General features: G+C 41.5%; 1 protein-coding gene across 2 annotated transcripts in view; it reads left to right on the top strand.

Annotated features, from left to right (window-relative positions):
- Positions 1-20,957, top strand: part of LOC126248204 (sorting nexin lst-4) — a 104,832-nt gene that overhangs the window by 14,789 nt on the left and 69,086 nt on the right. For both annotated transcript variants that reach the window (XM_049949009.1, XM_049949010.1), the window contains exon 3: positions 7,574-7,720. In XM_049949009.1, the coding sequence (XP_049804966.1) occupies positions 7,574-7,720 (147 nt within the window). The remainder of the gene's footprint in view (positions 1-7,573; positions 7,721-20,957) is intronic.

The following is a 20,957-nucleotide window of genomic DNA, read 5'->3' as shown; positions in this document are numbered from 1 at the left end:
TTTCATAATATTGTTACATTGCATCCTGGATTTTCCATTGTTTGATACATGCCTAAACAGTAAGACGCCATCTAGAACTGGCTGGACCACAATATTGTTGACACGTTTTGCTGCTGGTGTATGCTTTCAAAACATTAGGAAATGCTTTATTCTTAGTGAATTGCTGGAAGGCAGTTAGGGATAAGTTAGTGAGACATGTTGTTGTTTAAAGGCAGCACATCAACAGAATAACTGCAGCCTCACAGGTTGAGACAGTTACAGCTTGCTCAATTAATGTATAGCAGCCGTGGCTTCTGTTACCTGTGCTGCTGCAACTAAAGTTGTGGAATTAAAACAATGAAGGCTTTCATAGCTATTGTTCATTTCTTTCAAAATTTGAGCCAAGAGGCCAAGTTTGATGCAGAAAACTATTCACTGATGGATCCTCTCTGTCTGCTGGGAACATTTTGAGAGGTGAAAAACTAGCAGCTGAGTAGGAAGTTCTGTTAATAAAACCATTATGAGCTGAACAGAGGGAACTCTCATGGGAAGCCCAGTGCATAACACTTTTCTGACAGGTGACACCATTTTGAACTACAGGTAATTGATCACTGGAAATTTTTTTCGTGCAATTGGTTTCAGTATTTTATTTTACTCTCTCCCTTTCTGATAAAATTATTTATAGATTTGTTGCCTCTCCATAAGTATGTAGTATAATGCTTTTCTAGTCTTGAACAATTTCACTTCATGTTCTCAAGATTGTAAAGTATGTTGTATCACAGATGACTCTGCACAAGAGTAGTTCTGACATATGATTACTTGTAATTGAGAATTGTCACCTGTCACTCAATACTATGATAATTTTTGTGCGTACTCACTCTACTGTGACGTAAGTGTAAATTAGGTGTGGTGCCATTGTGTTAAGCAGAGAAATGTGGCCACCACTCTCTTTCAGCTGTGTTGTAATTCAACGAGGGAACAGTTGGCAGATCACATGCTTCGTAAAAATAAGAGGAAGCAGTTTTCAAATTCAAATGGCAGTATGAAGGTGAAATGTACACAGTATTTGAAAAAAAGGGCTGTTTTAATGACAAAAATTAACAAGATAGGCAACATAGTAATAGAAATAATGTTGTGGCATATGATAACTTAAGTCAGAATGACAAGGCAGACTAGTGTGAAATGTTTGTAACCCATGATCATGACACTTTTCAATAACTACGTAAACTGTTCAGAAAATGGATCCAAGATTCATGTCACAATGGTATTGTTTGCTTCACCAACTTGCAGATAAACTGTCACCTCTCAAAATAATAAAGATCTCAGACTACCTTACGTACTACTGTCACTACATTCCCCATTCAAAAAAAGTAATAAAAATGTGTTGAAGCTATGGCAGCAAAATTTTCAGGGTACTACAGATGATGTGTGAAGAGAAATGAGCTGTTCAAAGTTAGTTATTCAAAACATCATCATCTCTTTCTTTACTTCTCATTGAATATTTAAAATTAGCCTTTCATTGGCTGCTGACATGTCAACCAATGTATTGTAAAGGAAAAAGTTCTGTGGCTGACACTGCTCTTGTTTTGGACTTTTAGTTCAGACAGTGGCTTCAAAATCAGCCATGGCCAATCAGAATCTAGCGATTAGATAGGCAAAAGAAAGTTCAGCATTGATTCTTAACATTAAACACACCAGCCATATGGGTGTGAAAGCTGGAATCAACTTTGTTGTACACATTACCCTTGAACTGCAGGTTTGGTTTATGTTTAGGCATCTGTGCTTGCAATTGAAGAGAAGCCTTAAAAAAATTTAATAAGTTCCAGTTTGCTCTATGATAAAAAATCATTGTACAATATTAAGGAAATATAGAATTTCTCAACAATTTCTATTTGGTTGAATAATTAAATATGGGTAAATGCAAGAGGATGCCCAGGATAAAAGAAAGAAACCAGTAGTATCAATTTGTGTAGCAGCAGACCGCTGGCGCTTCTTCCATTGTTAAAATGATTAAGGGTAAAACTAAGAAGCAATACAAACTGGGATGAACTTATAAAAATCAGTAGCAAGGTATAAAAATGGAAGACACAGGCTTGTTGGAAGAGTTCTGGGAAAGCATGGTGCATCTCTAAGGCAAATCCAATACAAGATGCTAGTGTGACCAAGTTTAGAATACTGACAGTGTTTGAAGACCTTGCAAGTAGGCATGGCACCAGACATCAAATAAATTCAGAGATGTGCCGCTAGAGTGGGGAAAAGTCCTGTTGCCCATATGAAAATGTAGGAGAGGTGCTCTTGAAAATGAAATTGGGATCATTGGAGAAAGATAACTATGTTATCAGGAAACCCTGTTTTGGTAAATTTCAACAACTGGTATTCGATGAAGACTGTATGACATTTCTGCCACCACCATCATATGTGTCACACACAGATCATGAGAAAATGATCAAAGATTAGGGTATTTATAGAGGCATGTTTTTTCCTATAATTGACTGTATGAACGGAATGGGTCAGCAAATTACTAATAGAATTGGAAAGTATCCTCGGCCCTGCACTGCACGCCGTCTTGTGGCTCATATATGTAGATGTAGAAAATTATGGGATGATGATGATGATGATGATGATGATATAAGTTGCTGGAAATAAGGATTGTATTTCTTATTGTTCGTATTGTTGCATTGCACTGTCAGTTTGAGTAGGAAAATGTGCTCAAAAGGGTGATTACCATACTTAACTGAAAACTTTACCATACAAGAAGCATATTGAAGGTTTTTTTTTTTTTCTTCTTTTGTCAGGTTAGGACATGCAATGCTATTTGTAGGCAAATTGTCAAGAAGTAGCTTCATCTCCCAATGATTGTATGAGCGTTACTGAGTAATACACATATGGTGTCCCCAAATAAAGATGTGACTTTATTTATTTTTATTTAAATGTCATCCTTCATATGGAATGAAATAAAGTATTCCCCATTCGTGAAAAATTTTCATTTCCCATTTCTTCAGCATCATGAATCCCCATCTGTCCATCCAGATTAAATTTCCTCTGCCTTTCTTATGAGTACAGGATGGTCCATGTGAAATGGACTCATCCTTGTCCTGGGAGAGCTTTTGCTGCTTCACCAATGACGTTGTAGCTGAGGAGATGATAAACTAACCTCTTTTTCCCTTACCAGCCACACAATAGTAACTTGTCAGGAACTAAGTGTTATTTTATAATGGAGATATATGTATGCACATACTTTTAACAATTTTGTTGCCTCTGAATTATGACCAAAAAGAACTGCAGTTAAGAGATTCATGGTCCTGAAATTGGCGAGTAATTACACATGCTACACCATTGGATATAAACATTAGAAACAAAGCTTCAGTAGATATTGTAAAATTCCTTAATGGAAAGAGCTGGCCTGGGAATTACTTTTGTGTATTATAGTTCTATAAGGACATTGTTTCTTTGCTAGTGGACTAATCCTGTAACTGATATGTCAATGACACTCCCTATTTTAAGATGTTTGAAGTTATTCATCAAGAGCACATCAGATGGGATTTGTGGTATAGCCCCATACAAAGCATCTACAGGGTGGCGCAGATGGATCGGGTGGTTTTGAAGTGGACTGTACGTCTGGAGGGGGGGAGCCAGGTGTTCGGCGACTTCGTCCTGTGGTGGGGGGGGGGGGGGGACGGGAAGTTTCAGTTGCAGGCTGGCAGTCAGTCGCGATGGCTACGTGGTCCGTTGAGCATCGTGTTTTCGCAGTGGAAGAGTTCATACGCAATAACGAGTCAATTGTTGCTGTGACGCGTGCCTTTCGCCGGCGTTTCAACATCCCACCTCGCGGTAGTGTTCCTAAGCGAGATACGATATTGAGTTGGGTGCATAATTTCCGCACTACTGGTTCATGTGCTCCAAAATGGACGCCTAGACCGCCAACAATAACAACGCCTGAGAACGTGGAGCGTGTGAGACGCGATGTCACTGCGAGCCCACGTCGATCAACGAGACGTCGTGCTCAAGCTCTTGGAATGTCACGTCGGAGCCTTCAAAGGATTCTTAACGAAGAACTGAAATTCCACCCCTATAAAATCCTGTTGGTACAGAAGATTCTCCCAACAGACCATCTTCAAAGGCTTCAGTTTAGCCAACAGATGTTGGAGTTATTGGAAGATGTAAACCTGATTATCATGATGTCTGACGAGGCTCACTTTCACATTAACGGATACGTAAACAAGCAAAATTGCCGTTACTGGGCCGACACTAACCCAAGAGATCTACACCAACGGCCTCTCCATAGTGACAAAGTGACGGTTTGGTGTGGGGTTTCTAAGGTAGGGATAATTGGTCCTTACTTTTTTGAAAATGAAAGGGAGCAGGCGATTACTGTTAATTCGCAGCGTTATGTGAACATGATTGAAGATTTTCTTCTCCCACAACTTGAAGAGAACAATTACGACATGGGCAATATGTGGTTCCAACAAGACGGGGCAACTGCACATACCGCTAGGATATCAATGCAAGCTGTACGCGCTCTGTTCCCTGGCCGTTTGATTTCCCGTAATAGAGATGTCCATTGGCCCCCTCGCTCGCCGGACCTCACGGTATGTGACTTTTTCTTATGGGGCTATTTAAAAGCAAGGGTCTACATGAACAAACCCCGGACCATTCAGGAGTTGAAGGCAGCAATTCACACCGAAATCACATCAATTCCTGGTGATGTGCTTGAGCGGGCAATGCGGAACGTTAAGGACCGACTCCAAGAATGCGTCGCTCGAGAAGGAGGGCATTTGATGGATGTAATTTTTAAAAACTAACATTACTATTTTTTTGTTAATAAACTTCCATTGTAACTACACGTTTTGCACTTTATTTCAATCCAATACCTTTACAATTGACAGTTTGACAAGTATTTTAAAACCACCCGATCCATCTGCGCCACCCTGTATATTAAAAAACTAAAAACCCGCCTTGATTGTGAAAAAAGCACCTAGTGTTAACCTAGGTTTCGGTGTAGATAACTACACCTTCTTCAGAACAACAATAAAACCCACTAGTGCTTAAGAAGACCTTTGTCAATGATTAAAAGAACACCATAGCTATACATTTATAAATGAAAAAAAAGGAAAACCCAAACAGTACATATGTACAAAGTCAAAACCACTACTTAACTTGATGGTGTACGCTCCACCTCACACCGGCCTATGTTCGATGGGCCATGACCCACCATAAACTCTCTTCCATGAGTTTATTTGGGTAAGATAGTAGAAAGCTGTAAATTGACGATACTTGGCCCAAGAAAATTGTGGTCACGTGTAAAATACTAAGAGTCTGAGGCTTCCATTCTGTCCCATGTTGATTAGTCTGGTGTGGCAGTTTAACAAAATGATAGCTGAAGTTTTAGATTCCATGTTCAAGAAATTGTTCACACAGGAGACTCAAACAAACATCCCATCATTTGAGAGTCAGACTGACTCCCGTATGGCATCCCTGGCATAGAGAAACAGCTGAAAGATTTGAAAGCAAATAAATCATCAGGTCTGGATGGAATCCCAGTTTGTTTTTACAAAGAGTACTCTACAGTATTGACCCCTTACCTTATCGTGAATCTCTCACCCAGCACAAGATTCCAGTCAACTGGAAAAAAAGTGCAGGTGAGTCTTGTATATAAGAAGGATAAAAGAACAGACCCACAAAATTACACACCAATATCCCTAACTTCAGTTTGCTGCAGAAACCTTGAACATATTTTCATTTTGAATATAGTAAACTTTCATGAGACTGAGAAGCTTCTGTCCACGAATCAGGATGGATTTAGAAAGCATCACTCGTGCGAAACTCGGCTTGCGCTTTTCTCAAATGATATACTGCAAACTTTGGATGAAGGGCAACAGGCTGATTCCATATTTCTAAATTTCTGGATAGCATTTGAAATGGTACCTCATTGCAGGCTGTTAACAGTGGTAAGAGTGTCTGGAGTAAGTTCAGAGATATGTGAGTGGCTCAAAGACGAGGTTAAGTTATAGAACCCAATATGTTGTCCTCGATAGGGAGTGTTCATCAGAGACAAGGGTAATGCCAGGGAAGTGTGATAGGACATATAATTTGGTGGGGAGCAATCTGTGGTTGTTTGCTGATAATGCTGTGGTGTATGATAAGATGTCGACTTTAAGTGACTGTAGATACAAGATGGCTTACACAAAATTTCTAGTTGGTGTGATGAATGGCAGCTAGCTCCAGATGTGCAAAAAATGTAAGTTAATGTGGATGGGTGGGAAGAACAAACCTGTAATGTTCGGACACACTATTAATAGTGTCCCGCTTGACAGGATGAAGTTGTTCAAATATCTGGGTGTAACTTTGCAAAGCAATATATAATGGAACGAGCATGTGAGAACTGTGGTAGCGAAGACGAATGGTCAACCTTGGCTTATTGGGAGAATTTTAGGAAAGTATGGTTTACATGCACAGGGGATCACATAGGACACTTGGGACCTATTCTTGAGTACTGCTAGAGTGTTTGGGATCTAACCAGGTCGGATTGAAGGAAGACATTGAAGCAGTTCAGAGACGGGCTGCTAGATTTGCTACCAGTAGGTTTGGACAACATGCAAGTGTTATGGAGATGCTTCGGGAACTCAAATGGCAATCCCTGGAAGGAAGGTGATGTTCTTTTCGAGGAACAATAATGACAAAATTTAGAGAATCTGTATTTGAAGCTGAATGCTGAACAGTTCTACTGCCGCCAATGTACATTGCACGTAAGGACCACGAAGGTGAGATACGAGAAATTAGGGCTCATTTGGAGTCGTATAGACAGTCATTTTTCCCTCGCTCATTTGTGAGTTGAACGGGGGAGGGAATGACTAGTAGCGGTAATGGTACCCTCCACAATGCACTGCACCGTATCTTGTGGAGTATATGTGTAGATGTAGAAGAAAGCTATCCACTGTACGTGTATGCCCCTTATAATGGGGAAAATAGCTTTTAACATGTTTGCTTCATCAAAATTTGCTGAGCATTTTCTGCATGTTGGAAGAGGATACTTCAATGAGTTATTATGACATAATTTTGTTTTAATTTGAAAGTCAATACTGAATTAAGTTTGAAAAGATTGTTTTGGATTTCCAGCTGTGTCACTTCAATACGTGACCTGTGTAATCATAATTAGGTACTGTGGGTGAAGGATTTCAGTGCGCATTGTGAGGAAGGCTTGAAAATCTCATAGTAAATTTCATCTGTATCCTTTAGGTACATATCAATTAATGAGCAAACTCATTTTATTGGGTATTATCAAAGATAATGGATGCTTCTGTACCTTACCCAAAGTGTCATTATGAGGAGGATGGATTCATACAGTCATCATGGGATTAAAATTGTGTGTGGTGTTTCATTCTAGTACTTTTCAGTTGCAGAAATGGGTAATGGGTAAATGTTCAGCTGTATTACTGTGGAGAATAGCATAAAAACACAGCCCCTCTGCCCATTGCGATAAAATTCACTCATCTTTTAAGGAAATTTAAACGCTGGCTGGCTGGCTACTGTCAGTTGTTTGCAACTATAATCTGTTGTAGGTTTGCCGTGTATCTAAAACTTACTTTTGTGACAGGAGGTAAAAGCTAGTCAGCCGCCATCTGAACCACCACCACCACTCCCAGAAGGATTTGGAGATGCACCACAGGTACCAGCTGTGTCAGACTGGGGAGTGGATCATAATGCTTGGGGACCACAAACGGGGGATACTGCAGCAAATCAGGCAAGTAGAATCAGTTATCTGTGTTATTACTTGAAATGGGCTCCTTAACAGTTGGTAAAGATGTGGTTTTGTCAAAGTATTTGATTTTCAGATAATAAGATGCTCTAGTATGCAGCCTATAAATAATATTTAACTATTTGGCATGGCGGAACTTTATTTTGGAGCATTGTCTTTCGTGTGCATCACACTACCAACAGTAAACGGGATGTAGCACACTGCTTAAAGATTTTATATCATTAGAGTGAATCTAGATATTTGATATTGCTGACAAAATTTTTTATGTATCTGTTCAGTTTGATACGAAAAACTTCACAAAACTTCCTGATAAACTGCGAGATCACATGTACTTTCTCAGGGTTCACTTTTCTTGATACGGTTGCCAGAGGGAAACTGTACTATAATGTACCTGCAATGTACATAGGGAAGGTTTCACAATAGGATACACAAAGCAGTAAGATCCATGGGGTAATTTAATCTGGTTAGAAACATGTTCCAACAAGAGTATTGTAGAAGTTGGGTGGGGACATAGGAGTCTGCATTGGGTATTGAAAGTGTGTCTCTTTTTCATACAATTTCATCTGCGTAGCTGTGTGATGTAATACCAGTTTTTTAAATGTAAAAGCAGTTTTGATTGCTGGTACACTTAATGAATGAATTTGTCTGTACAGATATTTCTTATCTCCCAGACTGTAACTGGGAGAGCATATAAATTGAGAGATAGTGATTGTGGATATGGAGATACCCTCTGGATGTGTGAATATTTGCTTGAAAAGAAATAATGTTGGATTTTGGAAAAGGTAGTTTGTTGGCAATGTTGTTCAAACTGTTCGAGAAAATGTTCACATTCGCTACATGGGTCTGCCTGTCCTGGGACTCGGAGAGAGCTCCCTCTAGATAAATTAAGGTGGTCTTGTAAGAGGAAGCCATTCTTTTTCCCTTGGCTGTGTAAATCAACCCATTCCTTTTTGTAGTTAGACACATGTCAAAGCAGGCTTCACATGCTTCAGTATTTACAAGCTTTGTAGCTTTATTCACTGTAGGCTTTTATGAATGGTGTTTATTTCAGTTAAATTTCTGGGTTGAGAAACTGTGTTCAATGTGTAAAACGATTCCCTTAAGATTTGTCTTAGACTGTGGAGGTAAAATGGCAACTGCATCAAGGGCTTGAGCAGCCCCTGCATTTATAGTACTGTATAGTAGGCACCACCATTTGTCGTGTTATGCCGATTGCATGGTTATCTCTGGATGGTGTCATCATTCTCTATTAAAAGTAACAGATTGTCATTCTGTTGGCACAAAGTTGACATCGATATTTCGTCTAACTTAACACTTTGTCTGGTAGGGGCCTTCTAGTTGACCAGATTTGTGCTGACCGTGACCTCAATGACGATACTCGTACCCACTTCAGTGCGGCTCGTAGCATGATATAATAATCTCTTCCCCCAGTCTTGTGGCTTCATGGTATTGGTCACTCACTACTCAATCTTTGTGACAGTGACCACTCTACAGTGATGTAGTTGCTTCCATGCAATCACCAGGTGGACTGACTACCTCATTGGATGCTTCAGAGAGTCAACTGGCAGTTGTATGCATCTGCTGTTTCCATCACTCAGTCTGTCAGATTGCAACGATGTCTCCCATGTGATCACTCTTGCACCAGAATTGCTAATTCCCATTTCTACTGATCCCATACGCTGCAGGCCAATGCCGTGGCGGACCAGACACATTGCAGTAGCTGTTCATGATTGCCAAAGTTGCCTGCAGCGTTTTAAGCAATATCCTTCGCAGGCAAATATTGTCACTTTAAATGAATTTGTGCTAAGGCTCATTACCTAATTAAATGCGGTGGGGAGTGCTGTGCCTCCTCCCTGGAAGTGTGTGCCTCATCCCAGTTGTGGTCCAGGCTCCACAGTGCTCTCGTCTGCCAATGATAAACAACTATTCTGGGTCTTGTCCTTCAGGTCGGTCTTTATACCAATAAATCAGACCATGCTGAACACCTTAAGACCCACTTTGCAACAGCCTTGGCATCCTCTTCTTATCTGTCTGCCTTTCTTCTGCAAAAATGATAAGCTAAAGACATTCCCCTGTTTCACTATCTGCCAAGTCAAATTTTATAATGAATTTCTCACTGACTGGAAACTGCTTAAACTTCATACTGCAATGTGGTCCCAAGTCGTATGTCTCTAGACAGCTACCGACCCATCAGCCTCCCAAATGTGCTACGAAAACTGCTTGAAAGGATGGTTGCTTGTAGTTTCCCTTATCAGTGTGGTTTCTGGAAGGGATGATTGACAACCGACAATCTGGTCCAGTTGGAAATGGCAATCAGACAGGCTTTCTCTAAATATCAACACCTCATTGCATTTTTTTTGGACCTACATAAGGCATACGACACTGCATTGTGCCATCGTATTTTACTTACCCTCCATGACTGGGGCTTTCGAGGCTCCCTATCAATTTTTGTCAGTTCTTATCCCATCGGCTGTTCCAGGTTTCAGTTGGTACTTTGCTCAGCTCCCATAGGGATCTGCCCTGACAAGGAGAAGGCCTCAGAAATGGCCAACTGATTCAGCTCATTTGTCAGGTAAATTGTGTACACCTAAACTGAGACTGAGATATTTTGGCACACCACCACTCCACTTTCGAGAAAACCACCCCTGAAGCTCATGATGTGCAGTGTACTAAGAATTGATGGGTTTGATAGGTAATTCAAAACTGAACATTTTTCATAACATATGTTGGGTCTGCCAAAACACGTTTTTCCTAGAAATTGAGGAAAGAAACTCTGTCACTTGTGGACCCCTGTTGTAAACACTGTTCAGTGCGAGCACCACTGGTGTAGTGACAAAGGACTCTGACTGGGGGAGCAGAGAACGTGTGTTTGAATCTCAAATGTACTTTTTTTCATTTGTGTTTTTTGCATTTAAAAATTGATGGGAATAGGTGGTTTAGTAAGGCAAGCAAATCAATAAGAAATAACAACACAGATGGCAAACAAAATTAAAATTCTGGTTATTTTATAATGATCCATTCACTCACCATGTTAAAAGTCCTTATTGATCTTTCAACAACTGAATGGGTGGTACTTTCGAGGTAAACATTCGAAGCAAATATACTTGTGACACCACGGATATCTAAAGAATGAAATCTTCACGCAACTAAGTCATTCCTTATGACGATTCGGCAGAAAGCAAACTTGGTTTACATTTAAAAATATTTTTTTTCTGGGAATTTTGTTACGTAACATACATACAGTAAAATCACCTAAAAAATTGGTGCTGAAAGATAATGAATTATGCTATGAATCGTTATTTCATTGGTGTGGTAGTGCAATTCTCACTGTTTTTTGAGAAGCATATTGCAATTTTGGAGCCTCAAATAGTTTTTTACATGGTGATAAAGACACACATCACATGGCTGTCACACAGCTGGCAGCAATACTTTTACCATGCATGTTGGTTGACCCGTCTTGTCCGTAAAGAAGGTATCATACATAAGGGTATTAGTTTGTCCACCCCAGGAACCTAATGAGAGACAAAACTTACCAGCAATATATGGTTTTACAACGTTCTCAAGATAAGTTTTGGAAATTCAATTTGTTGATTTCCCATATTTAGAACAAGTTATGTAAACATTTTTTAACAAGTCGGTTAAACAATTGATCTCTTCTATAACCTGAGGACCCAATTTTATCATTTTGTTTCTTGTAACTACAACAAAACTTTAGGCAACAATTTTCCAGAAGCTGTGATGAAATATTGTGCCATGCATGAATGTTTTTGTATATACCAAGTGCATCAAGGATTTGTTTTTCTCCCTTATACAGTAATGTCCATCAAATGTTTGTCCAATACTCACATTATGTGTGGTCAGTGTTTATCATGTTATCACAATTAAAACTGTGACACAATGTGCATGCTGACAAGTGCTGCCATTTTCTGTATAGCTTTGATATTTTCTTCTTCCTTCTGTGGGACTTACTTTGTGGTGTCTTGCTGCTGAATTTTATACTCGGATATGAAATTACTTGCGTAAAATGATGCAGCAAGCATACAGTCCATGTCGATCATATATTGAAGTGTTGCATGTGCAGTCCACTGCTCGAGTTTTCTCATTGTCACGTCCTCATCAAGATGCAAAGAGTCGAATAAATTGAATAGTCATTTATTTATTGACTGGTATTTATTGTATCTTGTCCCTCTATTAACGATAGCACTCTCCCACAACTTTATTAGGGCTGTTGTTGCTCCATTAGTTGGCAATGTTTTCAGGTTCTAATTTGGATGATTCTCGGCTAATGTACTGCTTTTACTGTTACTTCAAAGGGTATAGATCTGTGGTTAGATCATTCGGTAAATGGTTCATAATACTCATCCATCATGGACATTTCCAAAACTTTATGACTGATACCAGATTTACTAATTTCGACAACTGAATTACTGTTGTCTTCATGATACAGTTAATGCAACATATACAAATCATCTTGTTCTTCAGCTCAAACAGTCGCTTGATGATAGCCACTCCTATCAATCTGAAACACTGAGATATGGAACTACCTACTTGCACTTGTGCATTGATAAGACATCTGCCATGAAACAGTCGCACAAACCAAAGAACAGCTTTGGTCACTTCCTGTTTGCTGTTGTCTGAGACAGGCTCTCGAATATTTGTTTCTGAGTTGGATGAAGGCACCACATCATTGATTAAGGTTGTGAAACTGAAAAATTACGAAACACACTGGATACTACTGTATAAACAAAAAGTGACATTTTAGAAATTACCTACTGCACAAGTCATGTGTTACTTACAGAAGATCACTATATTATTCCACAAAACCTATTTCGTTCTACAGATGTACACTAAACATTCACTAGAAGTACACTTGATGGATGACAGATAATTCTGATTGACATATGTAAGGTTATTGCTGGAAGCCCTCACTTTTCAGAGTTGAGAACTGAGATATGATGAACAGACAATGAGAATAACATAACTGTTGCTTCACACTTTCTGCCCCCCTGCCTCACAGTAAACAAGTGCTCTCTGCCCTATGCTTTGCAGTTAACAAGCGTGCATCTGTGGTCCCTTGTGGCAAAGTCGCAGCAGTCTTAAAATTGTTTTCATACAAAGGTGTTTAAAATTGTAATTCTATATAAATCCAAGTTGTTTCAGAATTTATTTGCATACCTAATTATTCCTTATTGATTTACTTACCTTATTACCCCTCCAATTTCTACAAATTCAGATTCATAAAAAAACAGTGCAAAGTGTATTTGAGATTAGAACACGCAAGTTTTCTGCTCCCCAGTCAGATGACTTGGCCACTACACCATCAGTGTTTGTGTTGAAAAGTGTTTACAATTAGGGGTACATGAGCGACTATGTTAAAAGTTTCATTCCTAAATTTCTATGAAAATATGTGTTTGGAGACCACAGATATGTTGATGTAAAAATGGTCAGTTATCAATTAAATATCAATCCCATCAGATTTGTGTAGACTGCGCATCATGAATGTCAGGGATGGTTTTAGTTTGTATGCAAGCAACTTGCCAAATGTGAGCAGACTCGGCTGGCTCATGAGGCCTTCATGTGTGCGTGCACATGTCACTCTTTCTCATTGTCATCAGTGTGCTGGTGACCTCTGTGGGGGCTGCTGGCTCCCCTGCACTGTATGTCAACAATATTTGCACTTTGTATAGTTCCACTCGGCCGTGGTTGAATACAAACATCAAGGTGTCATCTGATGGGCCTCTGCGTAGCCCCTTTCCCGTGGTTGCAATTTCTCTCCTGCAGAAGTGCAGCTCGTGCATTTATGTCATATCACTACTTCTCATCCTGTCCCTGAACTCTACTTGGGTACCCAGCATGTGGAAGTTTTTGCACAGTCCCGTTTTTTGGGCTTTCTTTTTGATAAAAAAAACTGACTTGGCTGCCCTATGTTCATCAACTAAATACTAACTGCATGTGGAAGCTTAACGCTATGTGTTTCCTTGCCCATATACTATGGGGTGCAGATTGTGCTAATCTTCTCCATCTTTACAAGACTTGGTCTCTTCATAACTGGACTATGGTTCCCTGGCTTATACCTCAGTGGCACCTTCAGCTTTGAAATTCTTAGACGTGGTCCATCATTATGGAGTTCGTCTGGCAACTGGGATCTTTTGAACTAGTCCCATCGAGTGTCTCCTTCCCAAAGTGGGTATCCTATCTCTTCAGTTGTGATGGTACCAATTCTTGGTATCTTGTGTAGTCGCCATTCAACAGTTTCCTGATCCTCCATAGTATCCCATTCTTTTTGCATATCTGGGGTTTTGACCTCCTGACACTTGCTCTGGGGTGGGATTACTACTTGGAATGTGCCTCACAGCCCTCTGCTAGAATCTCTCTCCTCCCTGGAATGTACTCCTTGTACTTTCTCATGCACCCCCCTCCCCCTCCCCCCGACTTGACCAATTAGGAAGAAGACATTAGACATAAAAAATTGGGAGACTCGTCAGAAGATAGTGAAATATGTCCCAGAAGAATTCGGCAAACGCTACGGTTGCCAACTGCTTCGGGTGAATCAGACGAAGACGACGGTGCCTAGTGGTCAGACTTTGATTTATCGTGGATCAATAATAAATTTGAAGGATATCCAGCTGCAAACATATTTCCCAAAGACAAAAAAAAGGGGGTATTATATATATATATATATATATATATATATATATATATATATATATATATATATATATATATATATATATATATATATATATATCTCCTGCAACCGATTCAGACAAATATTATCATTTTTACGTTTTTCCGACAGCAATAATAAACTGGATAATGCCGACCAGCTTTTCAAAGTGCAATTCGTAATTGATTATTTTTCCAAAAAGTGTGATTAAACTCTTAATCTAAGTCAAAACATCTCAACTGATGATACCGTGGTGTGGACATTTAATTTTTAAAGTTTGCAATCTGTTGAAAATTACGAAATATGGGATACGTTTCCTCATTCAAGATATATTCCGGTGCTGGACAGCCTTCAGCAAAAACATTGATGGAACTATTGACACCTTCTTATGAAAAGTGCCGTCACCTCTACATGGATAATTATTATAACAGTGTAGAACTTGCAGAGAAGTTCCTTGAAATGAAAATTAGTTTGTGGAACAATACGACAAAGTAGAGGATTTCCGGGAAAATTAAAGCGCGCTAAAGTCAATATGTTTCAAGCTTGTCATCATTGGAAAGGTGAAGTACTCGCACAGCTATGGAGAGCTTCGAAAACTATGATACTAACGATGTCTACAATATATAATGCCACTTCGACTGACACTCAAAGAAAGTGTAGGAAAACCAATTACACAATAAAAAAAACCTGAAAGTGTATTAGAATACGTGAAAGGAGTGCATTGGATGGACCAATATTTCTGTTATTACCCTATATACGGAAAAACTATAAAATGGTCAAAAAGACCATGTACCTGCTTCTGAGCAAAACTCTGAGGTTGCCACTACATCACATAAGTCTCATCCTGATCTGGTTGACAGACTTTCCGGTCACATAAAGCGACACTAAGTAATACTTATTTCCGAAATGAATAAATGAAAATGAAGAAACTGCAATTTATGTTCCAAAAAGCAAAAAAGAACAACAAAAAACTTAATGTGCAAGTCTTGTGGAGTTGCGTTACATCTTGGAGACTGTTTTGCTGCATATCATATGAAAGAGAAATACTAAGTACCAAAGGCAATGCAAACAAACAAATATATGAAACAAAACAAATTTTGTATTTATTTACATATGTATATTTTCAAAATATCATGAAAGTAGGGAAACAGGATTGAGAACTAACAATTAGGTTAGTAAAACTGAACAATTTATAATCTCCCAGTGTCAAGAACGGCTTGGCAACAAGCCAGGTAATCTGAATTAATGCTGCTGGCACCAAACGAAATAAATTTGTTAAGGTATGTGTGGACGGCAAATGTTAATATGTAGTGACTCAATGATTAGTCTTGAGGCCATTGAGCAGTGTTACGTGTCACTCCATGATCTCCATTATTCATCACCTTCTCTCTGAACTTGGTTATACTGACTGCTCAGTTGTCCTTATCTGGGTCGCAAGTCATGTGGGTATCCCAGGGAATGAACTATATGACCATTTGGCTAGAGGAGCGATTTACCCCCCCCCCTGCAAATCTCTCTCTCTCTCTCTCTACCCCCCCCCCCCCCCCCCCCCAAGCACCCCCTCCATTCGGAGATGGAATGACCTCTGTTTGGCTGCTGCCCCCACTAATAAACTCTGCACTATCAAGGAGACTACTGCTGCATGGCATTCTTCCTCCATTCCTCCTAGAAGGAAACCACAATCCTTCGTCACCTCCACATTTGTCATACCAGGCTAACTGATAGTTTTATTTTACGTAACAAGTGACCCCCACATTGTAGTTGTGGAGCATTTGTCAGTAGCTCATATCCTGGTGGAATGCCCTCTTTATCTGGCCCTCCATGCTAAAAATGGCCTTCTGAATTATTTGCCTGAATTCCCTCTCCAGATATGGGATTTTAAGCTACCTTCAGGTTAGCCTCCTTGACCAGCTTAGTCTTTCATCTTTCTCTTAATCTGTATTAATTGGTTTTGACCAGCATTGCATGCAGAGTCCTGTGGTCACCCACCTGCTGTCTTACTTATTTCTTTCCTCTTGTTTTTATTATTGATGGTCCGAATGATGTCCATTACTTGTTAGCCTTCTCACTTCCATTATTCTGACTCTGCTGGCTTGAAGACATTCTTTCCCCTGTAACTGGCTTTGCCCTTCATCAGGTTGGGAGGGGTAGGATGCAGGATGGTGCCTTTCTCTCCATTGGGTGAGCCCTTGGAAGACCCTTTGTGTACAAACTGGCCCAATCCATACACTCATCTGTAAATTCTGTCTCAGTTCTGGCATCTCTGTTCCCTTCAACACCTTGGTCTTACTGCACCTACATACTTTCATCAGAACATGTACTAAGCAGACATCACAGATTATGGCTGAACTAGCCCTGGGTTGAGGGTCTGATGACCCTGATGTTTAGTCCCTCAACCCCTAGTCAGTCAACTGACACAAAGTAGTATTAACACCCACTTAGCTGAACATGAAAGGAACTGCCATCTGGGACATACTGACAAATTGGCCATAGCAGGACATGTTTTCAGAGGTGGAAACCAAAATATAAATTCAGTGAGATGAGAGATTTAGCAAAGACACTACATTATCATTCATGCGTGTATAGAGAGGCTATAGAGATTGACAAACACCATAATAATTTTGATAGAGATGATGTTAAGTTAGATAAAATATGGATGTTGACTTTGCACCAACAGAATGACAATAGGTTACTTTTTAATTGGGAATGATGCTGAAGAAGAGAAATTTGTTAACATTGAGTATAGATTTAAGTGTCAGGAAGTCGTTTCTGAAAGTATTTGTATGGAGTGTAGCCACGTATGGAAGTGAAATGGGGACGATAAATAGTTTAGACAAGAAGAGAATAAAAGCTTTCGAAATGTGGTGCTACAGAATAATGCTGAAGATTAGATGGGTAGATCACATAACTAATGAGGTGGTATTGAATAGAATTGGAGAGAAGAGAAATTTGTGGCACAAATTGACTAGAAAAAGGGATCAGTTGGTAGGGCATATTCTGAGGCGTCAAGGGATCACCAATTTAGTATTGGAGGGCAGTGTGGAGGGTAAAAATCGTAGAGGGAGACCAAGAGATGAATACACTAAACAGATTCAGAAGGAAGTAGGTTGCAGTAGGTACTGGGAGATGAAGAACCATGCACATGTTAGAGTAGCATGGAGAGCTGCATCAAACCAGTCTCTGGACTAAAGACCTCAACAACAACAACGTTGGCCATGGCATCTTATCCATCCCACAAGTTCTAACTAAAGCTTTACTCATGAGCCACAGAAAATTACAATTTTTGTACTCATATTGTCAAAAAGTGTTAATTTTAAATAATACAGGGTAATCAATCCTTAACACCTGGCAGGCTTTTGTTGCCTAGCCAGTGGGCAGTGTATAGTTCTACTCCATTGTGAGGCCCTTATTTGTACTGATAGCACATGTTTATTAGGTGCCACAATACTGTGTATTGGGTGAAAGTGTGTAAAGTGAAATGGCAAAATACAGGTATTCTGCTTGTGAAAGGGTATTCATGACCAATTCATAAGTGTGTAGATAGATGAGAGAGAGAGAGCGTGTGCGTGTGCGCGCATTAAAGTTTCTAATCAGAGTATGATTCATTGATTGATCCCCCCAGGGGGTCCACAACTCTTATTTGGATACGTGCGTGGCGCTGTGGTTTGACCTCAATTACAAAATTTCTCCTCCGTAGTGTGAGCCATTTGGGGAAGAGCACCTTACCTAGTGTCTCCGACATGCGCCCTCCTAGTACATTCCACCTTTTCTTTCACGTCGTTGTCTGATACTAGGGTGCATAGCCAGCACGGTAGCCAGCCCGTGTGGTGGGGTCGCTATGTACCCTTTTGGTTGAGCCCCCTGATCACACAGGGATCACACTTCTGATACCTGAGCTGTGACCTCCTCATGCATGTCTTGGAGTGGTTGCTCGTCATCCTGGAGCATCGGAACTCCCGGCAGTGGCCGCCGTGCCAGATGGCCCTTGTTGTGGCTGGGTGGCACCCGTGAGGAGAGCCCCTGATCGGAGTGGGTGGTATCAGGGCGGACGCTATGCAAATGAAACACATACGGGTCCAGAACTCTGGCCGTTCTTCTGCGGCCGTCTCTCTGCGTGGAACTGATTCCTCAAGTGCTGCTTCTCTTGCCCCTTCGGCCTTCCCTTCCATGGCTACCCCCTGGGAAGAGGGTCAGGCCCGTCGGCTAGGGGCAAAACCTTTCCCCCTTTATCTAGTTTGCACCAGGACTGATGGAGATACTTTCACCAATACCAAACCTTTATTCTTTGTGGAACACATTGAAGACAAGTTTGGCGAAGTGGACTCCCTGAGCAAGATGCGGTTGGGTTCGTTGCTGATAAAAACTGCTTCAGCTGCCCAATCTGCGGCCCTTCGTGCCTATACCCATCTTGGCACAATTCCTGTGTCCATTACCCCCCACCAGTCTCTAAATATGGTACAAGGTGTGATTTTTCACAGGGACCTCATCCTTCAAACTGATGAGGAACTTCGGGACAATCTCGGACGGCGGGGTGTTCAGAAGGGTCCTAAGGACAATCACATTGATACTGGTGCCTTTATCCTGGCCTTTGAAGAGGATACCCTCCCTGAGAAAGTAAAGATTATGGTTTATCGATGTGATGTGAAACCGTACATCCGACCTCCTATGAGGTGTTTTAAGTGCTTGCGTTTCGGACACGTCTTCCCGCTGTTCGCAGGCCCCTCTCTGTGGTGACTGGACGTCCACTCCATGAGGGGAGTCCGTGTTTTCCCCCTCCTGTGTGTGTAAATTGCCATGGTAGTCATTCTCCACATTCACCAGATTGCCCAGTATATAAGAAGGAAAAAAAGATACAGGAGTAAAAGTCCCTCGATCGTTTAACCTACAGAGGCCCTAAGAAATATACACGACTTCACCCTGTGTCTATGACATCTAGTTACGCCTTGGTTACATCTTCACCCCTTCCTCCCCCTTCCTCCCCCTTCCTCCCCCTTCCTTACCCCCATCCCGGACCCCTCTCCTCCCCCCCTCCCCTGTGGCTCCCACACCTTCTCCTCTGGGCACTGCTCCCCCTCCCCAGCCGGAGAAGTGTCGCACTCCTTCGGCATCTGCCAGTCAAGGGCGCCTCTCCCGGGATGCCCCTTCCCGGCACCTTCCAGGCCAAAGGTCTACTGCCGCGCGATGACCGTGAGAGCCGCGGCCTGTCTGTCCCCAGGTCACCCGGTCTCTTTCTGTTCCTGATCTTGCTGCAGCTGGCTCCTTTATGCCACACAGCCCTCCTCGATCTCAGCCTGAAAAGAAGAAGAAACATAAGTCCCGGGACAAAGAGCCTCTGGTGTCACCAGAGGTCCCATCCCCAGCTTCACAACCAGATTCTGACCTGTCGTACATGGATGTCGCCCCCTCCTTGTCGGCGACGGCGGTATGACTGGATTTAGCGTGTTCAGCCCCCATTTTAAACCATCATTCTGTGGTTCTCCAATGGAATTGTAATGGATACTATCGTCACCTTCTGGAATTGAAATCCCTTCTTTCGTCCTACTCTGCAGCTTGTGTGGTTCTCCAGGAATCTCATTTTACTGATGCTCACTCACCGACCCTCTGTGGGTTCCGTGTTTTCTGTCGAAATCGGGTCGGACCCCTGCGGGCTTCTGGTGGCGTTTGTACGTTGGTCCGTACAGACATTGCTAGCACGTGGATTCCTCTTCAAACTACATTGGAATCAGTTGCTGTTAGGGTCCACTTAGACTCTGTGGTCACAGTTTGCAATCTTTATCTTCCTCCTGACAGGACTCTTACACCTGCTGCCTTAACTGCCCTTCTTCAGCAACTTCCTCCTCCTTGGGGATTTTAATGCTCATCATCCCTTGTGGGGCAGTGCCTTTCCATCTAGACGAGGTCTTCTTATAGACCAATTTATTGCAGCCCACGACCGGTGCCTTCTTAATGATGGCTCCCCTACTCATTTCAGTGCCGGTCATGGTACCTTTTCTGCCATTGATCTTTCTCTTCCTTCTCCCTCTCTCCTCCCTTCATTATACTGGTCGCCACACGCCGACCTTTGTGATAGTGACCATTTCCCGTTGATTATCACTCTCCCTTCCTGCTCCCCGATGGACAGGTTACCTCGTTGGTCTTTCCAACGTGCCGATTGGCCTCTATACACAGCACAGGTCATGTTTTCTCCCTCTTTGTCAGGTTGTATTGATGACGTCCTACGTGACGTGTCTGACGCAATTGTTCACGCTGCTAGCCTTGCGTCACGCACTCATCTGGGCCATTTCGTCGCCGGCAAGTCCCATGGTGGAGTACAGCCATTGCCATCCGTGATCGCCGTCGAGCTTCGCAACACTTTAAGATGCACCCATCCGTAGCCAGCCTTACTACCTTTAAACGCCTCCACACTAAAGCCCGTTATTTAATCAAACAGAGCAAGCGGATATGTTGGGAATGATTCGTTTCTTCCCTTGGTTCTACTGTCCCTCTGTCACGGGTATGGGCTACTCTTCGCTCTCTCCAAGGTTGCCATCGGCAGTCCAGCCTCCCAGGCCTTCT

The sequence above is a fragment of the Schistocerca nitens genome, chromosome 3 (genome assembly GCF_023898315.1).
Source record: "Schistocerca nitens isolate TAMUIC-IGC-003100 chromosome 3, iqSchNite1.1, whole genome shotgun sequence".
NCBI classification, from domain to species: Eukaryota; Metazoa; Arthropoda; class Insecta; order Orthoptera; family Acrididae; genus Schistocerca; species Schistocerca nitens.
The sequence above is the reverse complement of the archived record's forward strand: the minus strand, read 5'-3'. Positions and strand labels throughout refer to the sequence as shown.